We start from the raw sequence: 14,648 nt of genomic DNA, 5'->3' as shown, positions 1-14,648 counted from the left end.
ATTCATAGAGCAAATATAGCCTGCCTGACCTGAGGAGAACCACTGAGCCCGTATGATTCCAATTGTGGTGTCACTGTATACCTGACTGATGCTGTGGCATGCTGGTCCTATGATTAGCATGATTCCTGCCATAACAGGGCCCAGGGCTCCACTGAAGCAGTCATTGTTTTTGTACAGTGTCATTTGAAAGGCACAACTAAAAGGCGACTCTTTGTACAGCCTAGACTGCAGTGCAGACAAATCCAGCAGTAGATGATCTATGACAGGGCTGCTGCCATGGGGAAGTCGCTGCAGGTTGGGTTCATTAATATAGCGGCCACAGTTGATCTTGAGAATAGTTGAAGCAATTCACTTAAAGCAGTTTATTTTTCCAGCGTCTCCTAACAAATCTAAACCTAATTATAAATAGATATGTTTTTGTTCTGAATTTTTAACCTTTCATAAGTGTTATCCTGTCATATAATCTAAACCTTTTTAACAATCATATTGAGAATTATAGAAATTTGGGTTGGATATTTAGGTGCACAAAGTGTAAGTTCATGTTACTGCAAGCCTAACATTATTGACCCAATTGTAGATGAGTTAAGCCCCATCTACACTATACGATTCTTTGTACGATTCAATTACGATTCTATTTACGATCCGATTAAATCCGACATGTCCGATCATGATTCGATTCGATGCAATTCGATTTGCCTTTGCAAAACAATGGCAAATCGAATTGAATCGAATCATGATCGGACATGTCGGATTTAATCGGATCATAAATAGAATCGTAATGGAATCGTACAAAGAATCGTATCGTGTAGATGGGGCTTTTAGGTGAGAGATAAGTGTTATCTTGGGAGGGTTTACATGTTAACCAGGGCTGGATTTATCATAAGGCACTATAGGCACTTGCCTACAGGTGCTTGATGATGTAAAGGCGGCTCACTTCCCTCCCTGAGTTCCTCCCTCCCTCCTTCCCTTTGCATAGTCCTGATGAGAGGTTACTCACTCTGTTCTTGGCATTCCACTGATGAGATCTCCCTTCTGTCAGGGGCACCTCTAGCTACTTAATATTGAGGGTACATCTGGCTAACTAAGGGGCACCGGTAGCTACCCAAGACAGGCAAGGAAAGTAAGGGAGAAGTGACAGCTGGGACAGCCAGCACACTTGCGGTGCGGTTTAGTGGGGGGGTTGGAGGTTCATGGAGAGCGAAATCTAAGGTGCCAAGACATTTGTGCCTATAGGCTCCTGTGAGCTAAATCTGGGCCTGATGTTAACAGTAGGCATATACGCAGCTGGAATAAAGGTTTGTATTGGGCATAACCAGGGAAAAGGATGGGTTATATTATTGTTATTGTTGTTATTATTATTGTTAAGCATTTGTTGAAGGTTCATGATGTGCCAGATAGGGTACCCACCCCTCAAAAAAGCCATCAAATCGAAAGGTCTGCAGAAAGGGATGGAGCATGGGCTTCTAGAGTAGCCCATATGTTTTTTCAGAATGCTTCCTTAGGAGTTGAAGGGCATGAGAACACATTTTTGCACAGGTGCACAAAAGTTTATGGATGTGCATTTGAGAACACATTTCTACCATATACTGTACATTCAAGACAATGGATGTAAAAACCAAAGTTTAAAAAAAAAAAAAAAATTTAAAAAAAAAATCAAATACTCACGAAAATTTGTATCTTGCGGAACAATCTTTGTTTTGCAAAAATAAAAAGTCCGGTAAAAATGCAAGTGACGAAATTCGAGCTCAATCCTACTTATTATCAACAACCAATTTTCATACAACATAAACAATATGCATGTTACATTTATACTCCAGTTTTGTTATACACCAGTTCTGAGGATTTCAAAGCTGCTAAAGTTTTTAAGATACAGATTACGCGATAGGGGGCTGCGGGGAATCTTGTCTGAATGCCCAGACATTTGTGCATGCTTTACATCACGGGCTAGTCTAATATAGTGTATAGAAAAAGGGGGCAGCAGACCTAAAGAAATTCATACTTGATGGAAGCGCTCATTGTCTAATTTGCAAGCTGCAAACCGTGGAAGTTTGGGATATTTAGTTTGACTTTGAATTCTCTGCATCATGAATGATATACAAAACTAGTCATGAGGCCCATTTAATAATGGGTGCTAGGTTGCACAGTGCCATGCATGCCCGCCCACCCATATTGCGCGTGCCTTCCCGCCTGTGCTGTAAGGCTTTTGGCAAACACTGACGCAGGAACCTGCAGTTTCATTAGATAGGACAACAGCTGTGTGTTTCTGACTGCATTAGATAAGGCTCCCTTTATGATAACAGCTGTGGTATTAGGCTGGTACGTGAAGGTAAACCTATCTGGGTGAGCCACATAATTTGTGAGTCACCTGTTCTTTGCTGTGGCATAGCATTATAATCTGAACTGCCAGTATATTTCTCATGAGGCAAAGAATGACATGGCTGCTGTTGAGCAAAGCAATTGAAAGCGTTCCCTTTTAAGGGGGTTTGCAGAGCATGACCACTACTGGCTCTGCAGAGGCATGCTAAACAGCTCTGCACTGGAGCAAGACTACTATGACTGCAGCACTGGAACAAATTGCATTGCAGTCCCAAGGCCTCACCAAGTAAAGGGATTATGGGATTTATGGAAAGCCATTAGAACAAGACTGTCTTACTACTCTGATCACATTAAATCAAATGACCTGCACTGGCAGATGTGAACATACAGTTGTAACGCAGGGCATTAGATCAGCCGCTTTGTGAAAGTATCAATATAAATAAATCCAGCATCTTCCTTTTTAAATGTGTAACGTGACATCTCTGTGCTGCTGTGTTTACTATGCAAACATGATGAGAAGGCGTAGCCAGCCAGCCTGCAGTATCACACATGAAACAAACAAATGCTGCCTTGCTTAATCACATTCACAATTGCTCCCCAGACACCCTTTGCTGGTGTCATTGTGCCAGCTGACTGCAAAGAAGTCAGTCAGCATGTTTGTTTAAGATGGCGTTTTTCTGCCGTCTGTCACAAAGCAGCTTCACCTTCACACGGCTTGTCTAATCTAACGCTGCAGAACTGAAAGCCATTCGTAAAGCTCTCTCTCTCCAGCAGGCAGTCATACAGTCTGTGTGATGACATCACTGACATTGCTTAGGGAGTAAGTAGATTCGGGAAGAGAGAGAGAGAGGAATATAATGACTGGTTGCCATAGAAATGTTCCTCTGAACAGCTGCTGATTTGTTACTTCAACACAGGTTTTTACGTGCAAGATCCAGGCTCTACGTGATAAGCTGTGGAGCTTCCTGGTCCAGTCCTTTTATGCTGTACGGCACACACAGGGCTGGAAATTGATGAGGCCAAGCGATCAGGACCAAATCCAAGCAGGTACGTCTCCTTTCTCTCTCTATACAGGTGTTTTCATGGCTGCATTGTGCTTCTAATGATGCGACTGTAAGGTCCAGTTTAGTTGTTGATTATCGATTGCATTACATTTCTCTTATACATATAGCAAGCATGAGCATTGTTTGCCATCATTTTCATGTTTGTTTGCATACAGTCGCTGGGAATCACAGGCTGCAGTAATTATCTGCCTCCTGATCAAAGTGGTATCATCTGCCTGCCAGCTGGTTATCCCTTTGTAAATGTATATAGTGTTTTGCACATTAGTACTAGCATGGAGGAATGGGAGCCTGTGCATAATCCAAGCATATGAAGCATCCGCAAAATCGCCCATTTTTACAGCCATGAATGGAACTGCTGTTTTCAGATGCTGTAACCCTTCCAGGTGCAGTGATATTGCCATGTGTATATCTAGCCAGTGCTGTGTAAATGTATTCTGAATGGTGGCTCATGCACCTCAAGTACAAGCTAGTAGTGGCCTCTCATCTTCATTGTAATGTAAATAGATCACTGTGCAGTTCTGATTTTACATGGATAGAATTTCAGCCCCTGGACACAATCCTGTGCACGCATGTTGTAATCTATGTAATGCATAGCTGTTGTTTATCATAGCACATAATACACCGGCGTGATTCAGACTTTATTTTTCAGAAATGCTTTTAAAGCTGCTTTAATTTTAAATTATTTACATGTCACGCTCATTAGGAAAAGCTTTCTTCATAAATCAGCCCTCCCATGTTAGCACTTCCGTGTATGCACATATTTCCCAGAAGAAATCTTACCCACTAATCTAGTGTAGTAAAGCACTCTTGCTGCAGTGGCTGCTGATGCTGGCTCCCAGACTCCTCTGCTGAGGAAAATCATCTGCAGCCCAGCATTGTGTGGAAACACAGGTGCATAATGTTCCCACCGATTTCCAGCAGCACTACTGCTACATAGAGGTTATGCTTGGTGAGGGGAGACATCATACAGATCCCATTTTTTTGTCTGATGATGTTGTATAGTTATGTTACAGTTTATCTGTGGCTTCTCTATTGCTCTTTGTTAGCTTGTTACCTCCCAAAGATATTATTAACCTGTATGGTTGTTTTACCCTGCAGCTGCCTTTGATAAAGGGGATGATCGAAGACTTGCTAAGAAACCCACGTTCACTAGTTCCCAGGTAAATATGATTCCCCCCCCCCCCCCCTTCAGTTTTTTTTATATCCTGTTTTAGATGAAGTTAAAATAATAAAAACAAATGTATTTGGTATCTTCATATCACACAAACAAAGCTATCCATACATAATTTTCACTGGACAAAATGATTCCTTAGAATTGAGAATGAGATCAGAGAATTTATATAAAATAAAAGGTCAATGAAGGATTATTGTATGGAGGGGGGAAGTCTTTGTTATGTGATGACAAGGTACAGATGGAAATTTGTGCTGATCATTCATAATCGCACAGGTTATGTAACGCTTCTAGAATTATGTGAAGGATAAATGGCTATCATGTACATACACAACCTTTGGAAGCTTCTTTATAGAATACATCTTTAAATTCCTTTTATTTTTCAGAATTTGATCCTGTAGGTTAGACTAACAAAGCTTCCTGATTCGTACAGACTGTCCCCAGATTATTATGGCTGTTCTATAAAAAAGCTCCCATACATAAACATCATTTGTGCCTCCAAGCAGCCGGGAGCAAGTTTTTGATTCATGCTGAAGAAGGCAGCGCAGCCAGTGTATTAGAAAGGACATTGTAGTACTCCAGGGCATTTCTGGATTTTCTGCTCTATTAATGACGTGCTGGCTGCATCCCTTCCTACTGCCACAACCTGACACTGGCCTCCAGGTAACATTGCAGGTAGGCTTAGGAGTCAGGCAGAAATGCAAAGGAAAGCACTGGGCAGCACGGTGGCGTAGTGGTTAGCTCTCTCGCCTTGCAGCGCTGGGTCCCTGGTTCGAATCCCAGCCAGGGCACTATCTGCAAAGAGTTTGTATGTTCACTCCGTGTCTGTGTGGGTTTCCTCCGGGCCCTCCGGTTTCCTCCCACATTCCAAAAACATACGGATAAGTTAATTGGCTCCCTCTAAAATTGGCCCTAGACTACAGTACTTACACTACATAATATAGACATATGGCAATGGTAGGGATTAGATTGTGAGCTCCTTTGAGGGACAGTTAGTGACAAGACTATATATATACACATTGTACAGCGCTGCGTAATATGTCGGCGCTATATAAATACTTAATAATAATAAATAATAATAATAATACTCTGTACCCAATGGCAAATTTATCCTGGAAGCTTCCTCTCATGTAGGGAATGGAAATGATTGGGAAAACTGGTTGGTAATTACAACTGGCTTTATGATTTGTGCTTCTTTGATTATTTTTATATGATTTACACTTTTAAGGTGGTCATATACCATATATTTTGTTTCTTTTTTTTTTTTCCTTTAGATCTTTTAAATTCAATCAATTTTCTTATAGGATAACTATTGCAAAAAAAAAAAAAAAAAAATGTTAAAATTCATACATGTACATGTCACCCAAGTAAAATGTGCAATAAATCACTTTTCTCCTATGTCGCTGTCACTTGTAGTAGATGGTCCAAATCTGACAGATCTGTCACGTTTTGGATTAGTCATTCTCCTCATGGGCCTGGTGCACACCAAAAACCGCTAGCAGATCCGCAAAATGCTAGCAGATTTTGAAACTCTTTTTCTTTTTCTGCAGCGTTTCAGCTAGCGTTTTGCGGTTTTGGGAAGCGTTTTTGGTGTAGTAGATTTCATGTATTGTTACAGTAAAGCTGTTACTGAACAGCCACTGTAACAAAAAACGCCTGGCAAACCGCTCTGAAGTGCCGTTTTTCAGAGCGGTTTGCGTTTTTCCTATACTTAACATTGAGGCAGAAACGCATCTGCAATCCAAAATCTGCAGCAGCCCGGGAGTATGCGTTTCAGCAAAACGCCTCCCGCTCTGGTGTGCACCAGCCCATTGAAATTCATTACCCAAGCGTATCCGCAGCCGCAAGCGGATCGCAAACCGCAGCCGAACCGCTCTGGTGTGCACTAGGCCATGGAGTTGTTTATTTACAAAAGCACTTGCTTAGCTGGAGTTACTTTGTCTAAGCAGGCTGATATCTCTGTATGGATCTTTTCCAGGGAGTGCTTTTTTGTAAAGAATAAAACGGTAATACTGAAAATCTTTTATGAGGAAATGGGCTAGTCCAAAACCTGTCAGATATGTCAGATTTTTACTTCCTACTGTAAGCGACAGCAATGTGGGCAAACGTGATTTATTGTGCATTTTACTCTGGGTGAAATATACATTTTATATGTATGGATTTTAAGTTTTACAATGTTTTTTGTAATAGTGGTCCTTTATTTGTATTGTTTGAAAACTCAAATCACACCACCATAAACTATTTTTCCTTGAAATTGATCAGAATTTCCCACTGTGGGCTAATAGATAAAAAAAAATAGTACATTTGTTTCTTCTTGCTAAAAAAATAAATAAATTAAAAAACAAATACACTTAGTTTTTCTCTTCAATCAGTCCATTTTTGTAAAGGCGGGGCAGCCCACGGACCAGATGGATCTGGAGGAAGCCCCAGGTAAGAATGTACCATCTCGGGTAAACTTTAAGGCCCCATTCACACTTAGAAATGCAAAACGCCGGAGATTTTTTTCCGGCGTTTTGCAGGAGTGATTTTTCCGAGATTTCATGCGGAAAAATCACTGAACACTTTTGCGATTTTGCCGCGATCGCATTTAGCGCTTCTATAGCACTGAAATCGCCTGAAAATGGTGCAGACGACGCGTTTGCGTTTTTGCCCTTTTCTGGGTGATTTGCGCCGATTAGCGCAAATCGCCCAAATAAGAACGGGCCCATAGGGTTTCGTTACGCTAGCGCTTTTAAAAAGCGCTAGCGTTTAAGCGTTTTGCCGAAATCACGGCAAAACGCTCTAGTGTGAATGGGCCCTTAGGCCCATTTCCACTGGCTGTATTTGCCTTTTCTTGAGCACTTCTCATTGAAATATGCTTTTAAAAAAACACAAACCTAGTGCAAACACAGCCAGTGGAAATGGGCCCTAAGGCATGCAAGAAGCTCTTGCATGAAATCTTAAAGGACAACTATAAGGAGAGGTATGTGGAGGCTGACATATTATTTTCTTTTTAAGCAATACCAGTTGCCTAGCACCCCCCGCTGATACTTTACCTCTAATGCTTTTAGCCATAACCCCTGAACAAGCATGCAGCAGATGAGGCGTATCTTACATTATTGTTAGATCTGACAAGATTAACTGCATGCTTGTTCCTTGTGTTTTTCAGACACTACAGCAGCCAAATAGATCAACAGGGCTGCCAGATAACTGGTATTGTTTAAAGGGAATCTGAAGTTAAAATAAACTTGATATGATTTGTATGTGTATTACAGCTAAGAAATACAATATTAGCAGCACAGATGCGAGTCTCGTTTTGTTTCCAGTACAGGAAGAGTTAACTGAAACTTCAGTTGTTATCTATGCAAAAGAGCTTATCTGAGCTCTGCGACTTGCAAAGTCGCAGAGAGCTCTGTCTTCTGAAGCTTTTATTTCAACTGTCTCTCACTGTATTTTGTTTGTGTAAAGTTTACAACAGAGGAAAGTTGAAAAGGTCATTAGCTCTGCTCTGTGAAATCTTTTAAAATGCTGAGTGTAGTGTGTAAACTGCAAATATTAGAGAATGATGCAATGTTATAAAAAAAAACGCTATTTAACTGAAAATAAAATGAGACTACACATACAATTCATTATGTCATAAGTTTTTGTTTTGTTTTTTTGTTTTTTTTCTTCGCTTCAGTGTCACTTTAAGAGGAAATTAATATGGCAGCCTCCATACTCTTCTCACTTTAGTTGTCCTTTTACATGAACCTGAAGGGATATTTTTTCATAAAAGTTAAGATACCTCAGTAGAGGAAAGCTTATGGATAGTGCTGAAGCTTCCCCCATGCTTCTTATGTGGAAGTCCAGTGATGAGGGGACTGTTTGGGATCAGATTAACCCCAGGATCTATGGGGAGGGGACCGCAGTGGCTAGGGCACCAGTTTCATGGGGGGATTAGTACACCAGAGTAGCTTGGTGAATGGCTAAGGGCCCCATTTGACCAGTGGAAGTGTGCATGTAAGCAGCTCAAAAATGGTGTGAGGATCATAAAGAGACTACATTAAAGGGAGCCTAAACTGAGAAGGATATGGATTTTTCATTTTAAAATAATACCAGTTGCCTAACTCTCTCCTGCTGATCCTGTGTATCTAATACTTTTAGTCACAACCCCTCAACAAGCAGATCAAGAGCTCTGACTGAAGTCAGACTGGATTAGCTGCATGCTTGTTTCTAGTGTGTGATTCATCCACTACAGGGACACCTGTACCTAGCTAACCTATACTGGGGGACACCTGCACCTAGCTAGCCTATACTGGGGGACACCTGCACCTAGCTAGCCTATACTGGGGGACACCTGCACCTAGCTAGCCTATACTGGGGGACACCTGCACCTAGCTAGCCTATACTGGGGGACACCTGCACCTAGCTAGCTTATACTGGGGGACACCTGCACCTAGCTAGCCTATACTGGGGGACACCTGCACCTAGCTAGCCTTGACTGGGGGACACCTGCACCTAGCTAGCCTTGACTGGGGGACACCTGCACCTAGCTAGCCTATACTGGGGGACACCTGCACCTAGCTAGCTTATACTGGGGGACACCTGCACCTAGCTAGCTTATACTGGGGGACACCTGCACCTAGCTAGCCTATACTGGGGGACACCTGCACCTAGCTAGCCTATACTGGGGGACACCTGCACCTAGCTAGCCTATACTGGGGGACACCTGCACCTAGCTAGCCTATACTGGGGGACACCTGCACCTAGCTAGCTTATACTGGGGGACACCTGCACCTAGCTAGCCTATACTGGGGGACACCTGCACCTAGCTAGCCTATACTGGGGGACACCTGCACCTAGCTAGCCTTGACTGGGGGACACCTGCACCTAGCTAGCCTTGACTGGGGGACACCTGCACATAGCTAGCCTTGACTGGGGGACACCTGCACCTAGCTAGCCTATACTGGGGGACACCTGCACCTAGCTAGCCTATACTGGGGGACACTTGTACCTAGCTAGCCTATACTGTGTGGCACCTGCACCTACTTAGCCTACACTGGGGGCCACCTGTACTTGGCTAGCCTGTACTGGGGACACCTGTACCTAGCTAGCCTATACTGGGAGACATCTGTACCTACCTAGCCTATACTGGGGCACCTAGTCCTGGCTGCCTGGGGGCTACATGGGCACCACGTGGTGAGCGATACAGGAAAGGTAATGTATAAATGCACACACCGGGGGTACATTTTATACATGGGGGGCGGGGGCAGTTGCCAGGCAACAGACGTAACTGATTCCCAAGCGATTTCATGTTTAAATCGATCGGGAATCGGCCTGCGGAGTTATGGGCAGCTGACTATATAGTTGCATAGTTATTTTGGTTGAAAAAAGACATACGTCCATCGAGTTCAACCAGTACAAAGTACGACTCCAGCCTGCTCCCTCACATATCCCTGTTGATCCAGAGGAAGGCGAAAAAACCCTTACAAGGCATGGTCCAATTAGCCCCAAAAGGTAAAAATTCCTTCCCGACTCCAGATGGCAATCAGATAAAATCCCTGGATCAACATCATTAGGCATTACCTAGTAATTGTAGCCATGGATGTCTTTCAACGCAAGGAACACATCTAAGCCCCCTTTAAATGCAGGCATAGAGTTTGCCATAATGACTTCCTGTGGCAATGCATTCCACATCTTAATCACTCTTACTGTAAAGAACCCTTTCCTAAATAAATGGCTAAAACGTTTTTCCTCCATGCGCAGATCATGTCCTCTAGTCCTTTGAGAAGGCCTAGGGACAAAACGCTCATCCGCCAAGCTTTTATATTGCCCTCTGATGTATTTATACATGTTAATTAGATCCCCTCTAAGGCGTCTTTTCTCTAGACAAAAAAAACCCAGTTTATCTAACCTTTCTTGGTAAGTGAGACCTTCCATCCCACGTATCAATTTTGTTGCTCGTCTCTGAACCTGCTCTAAAACTGCAATATCTTTTTTGTAATGTGGTGCCCAGAACTGAATTCCATATTCCAGATGTGGCCTTACTAGAGAGTTAAACGGGGGCAATATATTAGAATTCGATTAGAGAGATTTGTCTCTAGGTCGAATCTGCCCATCATCGCTAGATGTATGGCCACCTTTACATTCCCATTAGCGCAGGTTGAGCAGCTGCAGCTTGGAAGTGTAAATCAGAGATTTTTGGGAGAAATTTTGAAATTTAGTTTAGGTTTTGTGCTTTAAGCTTTTATTAAACTCAAAATGTATACTAGACCCTTGCTTGACACATTTTGGTAAGTTACAGGAAAAAAGTTTGATACTTAATTGGATCACTTTTTGCACAGAAATCATGCAGAAACTGAATGCCAGGGAGGTTAAAGTATTCGAGGCAGGTGATCAGCAGGACAGCCAGGAAATAAAAGGAAATAAACAATAATAATGTCAGCCTCCATGACCCTCTCACCTTGGGTTCCTTTTTAAAGAGACACTGAAGCAAAAAAATTATGATATAAAAAAATTGGTTGTCTAGTACGGAAAATTACTAGAACATTTGTAGCAAAGAAAATAGTCTCATATTTTTATTTTCCGGTATATAGTGTTTTTTATAACCTTGCATCATTCTCTAATATTTGCAGCTTACACACTACTCAGCATTCTAAATGATTTTACAGAGCAGGCCAGTGAACTATTGACACAGTTACTGACAATTGAGATAACAAGCTTCAGAAGACAGAGCTTTTGAAAGTCGTGGAGCTCAATGGCTCTTGCATAGATAACTGGAGTTTTTCACTTATGTCTCTGCTCCTAATATTTTATTTCTTAGCTGTACTGCACATACAAATCATTATATCATAATTTTTTTTTTCGCTTCAATGTCTCATTAAATGCAATGCAAAATTGTACCTGAGTGGGGAATTTAAAGTACATTTGTTAATGCTGTGGGAATATACCATGAGATTTTTTGGCAGATAGATGGTTCGATAGATAATTTCCAACATGTCCGATCTGATTTTTGATCATTTTTCTGATCAATTTCTCATAGAAGTGAATGGAAATCGATCAGAAAAACCATCGGAAAATCGATTGGACAATAAATATGCTGAAAAATCTAATCGTGTATTCCCAGCATAAGACACCCATTTCCCATAGAGATTTGCATGTTCACATAATTGTCCTGGTTGTTTATAGATAGTTAGATTTACAATAATAAAACCGAATTCCTGTAAAAAGGCAAAAATGTATTTCCTGTAGTAATTCTAATTTATTTCTGCAGGTAATGTAGCTCAGCACATTTTGCTTTTCTTTTCATTTTTTATGAACTACCTGCTGTAGGTTATGGTGCAATATTGTGCAGTTTCATGATATGGGTAGATACTTGAAAATATGCATTAAATTAGTTAGTTTGCCTTTTTTAGAGCAATCTGCAATTTCCTAAGCTAATTTGCAGAAATGTATGTGTTATAAAATGCAAAGAAATGTTTTTTAGGAACATGTTAACACACATCCATAATCACATCTTACACTGCTGGCAGCAGTGAGCCTTATTAAATTAGGTATTGCCTCCACATACCTTTGAAAGTGAAATTATTTTGTATACTAACCATCAGGCTTTGAATTACTTTGACAGACATTAGTGGTAGGGTTTAGTTTTAGCACTAGCCATTTTTATAAATCCGCCACATCTTTGTTTACTATTCTTCCTTTACACTCGGACAGACCCATGGTAGATATAGCAGCAGCAGCACTGTTTAAAGCTTCGCTTCAACATCCATTTGTGACTTTCAAAATGCATCTACCACTCAAGTGCTCTCGCCCATATGGAATGTGACTCACCAAATGTGTAGATGACCGTAGTTTTAGGCTAGATTCACAGTGGGACGTTGCGTTTTGATGCCACGTTAAAGTCGCACCGCAAGCTTACAGCGCAACGCACCCAAAAAGTGGCAACGCATCGTTACCGTCGCATACAGCAGATACAGTAAAAAATACAGGCAATGAAAAGTATGCTTCCAAGTCATTACTGAGCATGTGCAAACAGTCCAACGCAGCTAATAACGTGTATAACGCACTGCATGCAGTACTTTTACTTAACGTGCAGCGTTAGACACCAACGCAACGTGTGCACTGTGAACAGGGCATTAATTTTTCATTGCAGTGAGTTATTCTGCGTTAAATGTTGTTTTAACGTGCGACTTTAACGTCCCACTGTGAACTTAGCCTGAGTTTTACAAATCTTGTATTCAGTAATATGTTTATAGCTTTTGATAAAAGATGTGCGTGCCTGGCACTACCTTGATTACTTGTTCTGAATGTTGTTTTGTATGTGTTTAGCAATCCTGATAGTGCAGTTATAAAAGTAAAAAAAAAAAAAAAAAAAAAGAGGCAGTTGAGTTGCAGAATATTTCTGCATGTCAACTCACTGCCCATACAATTCTGTGAGTCTGTTTACAGTAACGGATCACATTATTCTAACACTGCATGCAGGCTTTCTATTACAGTCTGTCCTGTCTCCATTGCAGTGCAGTTTTTATTATACAGGTCGTCCCCGACTTAGGAATGCCCGACTTACAAGAAAAAATGGGTTTTAAACTTGTATAAGCAAGTACAGTAGGCAGAGGTGACACAGAAGGGGACACTGAAGGCACAAGGGGGCACAGAGGAGGTACAGGGGGCAGGGATGGCACAGTGTTCCGACTTAAGAACAGATTCACAGATTCAGGTTAAGAATGAACCTACAGTCCCTATCTCGTTCGTTAACCAAGGACTACCTGTAACACGTGTTCTGCAACTTACCACTATGAACCTAGCCTTAGGGCTCTTTTCCACTATGAAATGTGATCTCAATCGCGTTTCAATTTCCACCATGCGATTGAGCTACTATACTCAGTATAGTACAGCTCAATCGCATCCAAAACGCGGCAGGAGGATGATGATTGCATTTTGACCAAAATCGCATCACAATCGGGTGGCACTAATGGAAATTGCTGCTGCAGTTTCCATTAGTTTAATGTACCTTGCGATTTGCGATGAGAATCCAATCGCAAATTGCAGGGTAGTGGAAAAAGGCCCTTAATGTATTCATTCATTCATTCAGATTGGACTTCTTAAAATAGATATAGTGCAGATTAAGTGAGTTTTTTTTTTTTAATAGTTCTCCATGTGACTAAGGGACCCCGTTATGATAAACGTAAAGCTTGTTAATTTATCGACTGCTGACATTGGTGGGTTTCCGTCTCTCGTTTATTAACATCAGATTGCTGCTCTTGCTGTGTGCAAGTTAGGGTGTATTAATTAAATGCCCATTGATCAAAACATGCAAGTGATTGCTGACCTATTCTGTGTCCTAACATCCATTTAAATGTAATTAAAACCAAGTTAATTCCATTTTAATTGCATAAAATCCTATAGATAACTTGTGCCATCCCAGGTTTATAGTGTAAGATGGATCGGGGTAGCTTAACTCGCTCTGCAGAAAAGAATGCCATGAAAGCTGGGCTAGTGCCATTTTTATTATCTGTTTAGCTAGCATTACTAGTTGTCTCCTTGCCTCTCTATTGGACTCCAAGCAAAGCATTTGGGGGCAATATTGCATGAAACTAGACCAGAGTAGTATTTGTTGAAATAATTTAATATTGCTACTGACTATAGAAAAGTATGCTAAGAGTTATTTCCTGTAAATCATGGCTGGTTTAAAGAGCGTTTTAAGTGATTTGTAAAGCTCTAGTTCACCTTCCCATTTACATTGCTTGGGTCCTCTTGCTCCATTTGCAATTGGCAGTTACATATTATTATTGATTAATTAAGCGCCAACATATTCTGCGTCGATGTACAAAGTAAGAAACAAACTAGGGGTACAAAATAATACAGCCAATAATATACACCAATATACAAAATGCAGAGTTAGTACAAAATACAGAATCTGTACAAAGTACAGAATTGGTAATAACAGTGACTAAATGAATATGAATAAATGTAAAACAAGAGTTTGCTTTCTTAAAACAGAAAGAATTTGCGATAATTCAGGTTGGAGTGAGCTTGAGATGTCTCCCAGAGCAACACTGCTGAATATATGCAAATTAACCATTGTACCCTTAGAAGCTAAACACACCTCCAGAACCGCTGGAATGCAATGATGTGTC

At 41.2% G+C, this 14,648-nt stretch overlaps 1 protein-coding gene across 1 annotated transcript in view; it reads left to right on the top strand.

Annotated features, from left to right (window-relative positions):
• Nucleotides 1-14,648, top strand: part of BTBD8 (BTB domain containing 8) — a 134,738-nt gene that overhangs the window by 70,852 nt on the left and 49,238 nt on the right. Inside the window, 2 exon segments of the mRNA XM_068239802.1 lie at nt 3,234-3,363; nt 4,479-4,540. Of these exon segments, the coding sequence (XP_068095903.1) occupies nt 3,234-3,363; nt 4,479-4,540 (192 nt within the window).

Source organism: Hyperolius riggenbachi, chromosome 6 (assembly GCF_040937935.1).
Source record: "Hyperolius riggenbachi isolate aHypRig1 chromosome 6, aHypRig1.pri, whole genome shotgun sequence".
In the NCBI taxonomy this organism is placed as follows: Eukaryota; Metazoa; Chordata; class Amphibia; order Anura; family Hyperoliidae; genus Hyperolius; species Hyperolius riggenbachi.
The sequence above is the reverse complement of the archived record's forward strand: the minus strand, read 5'-3'. Positions and strand labels throughout refer to the sequence as shown.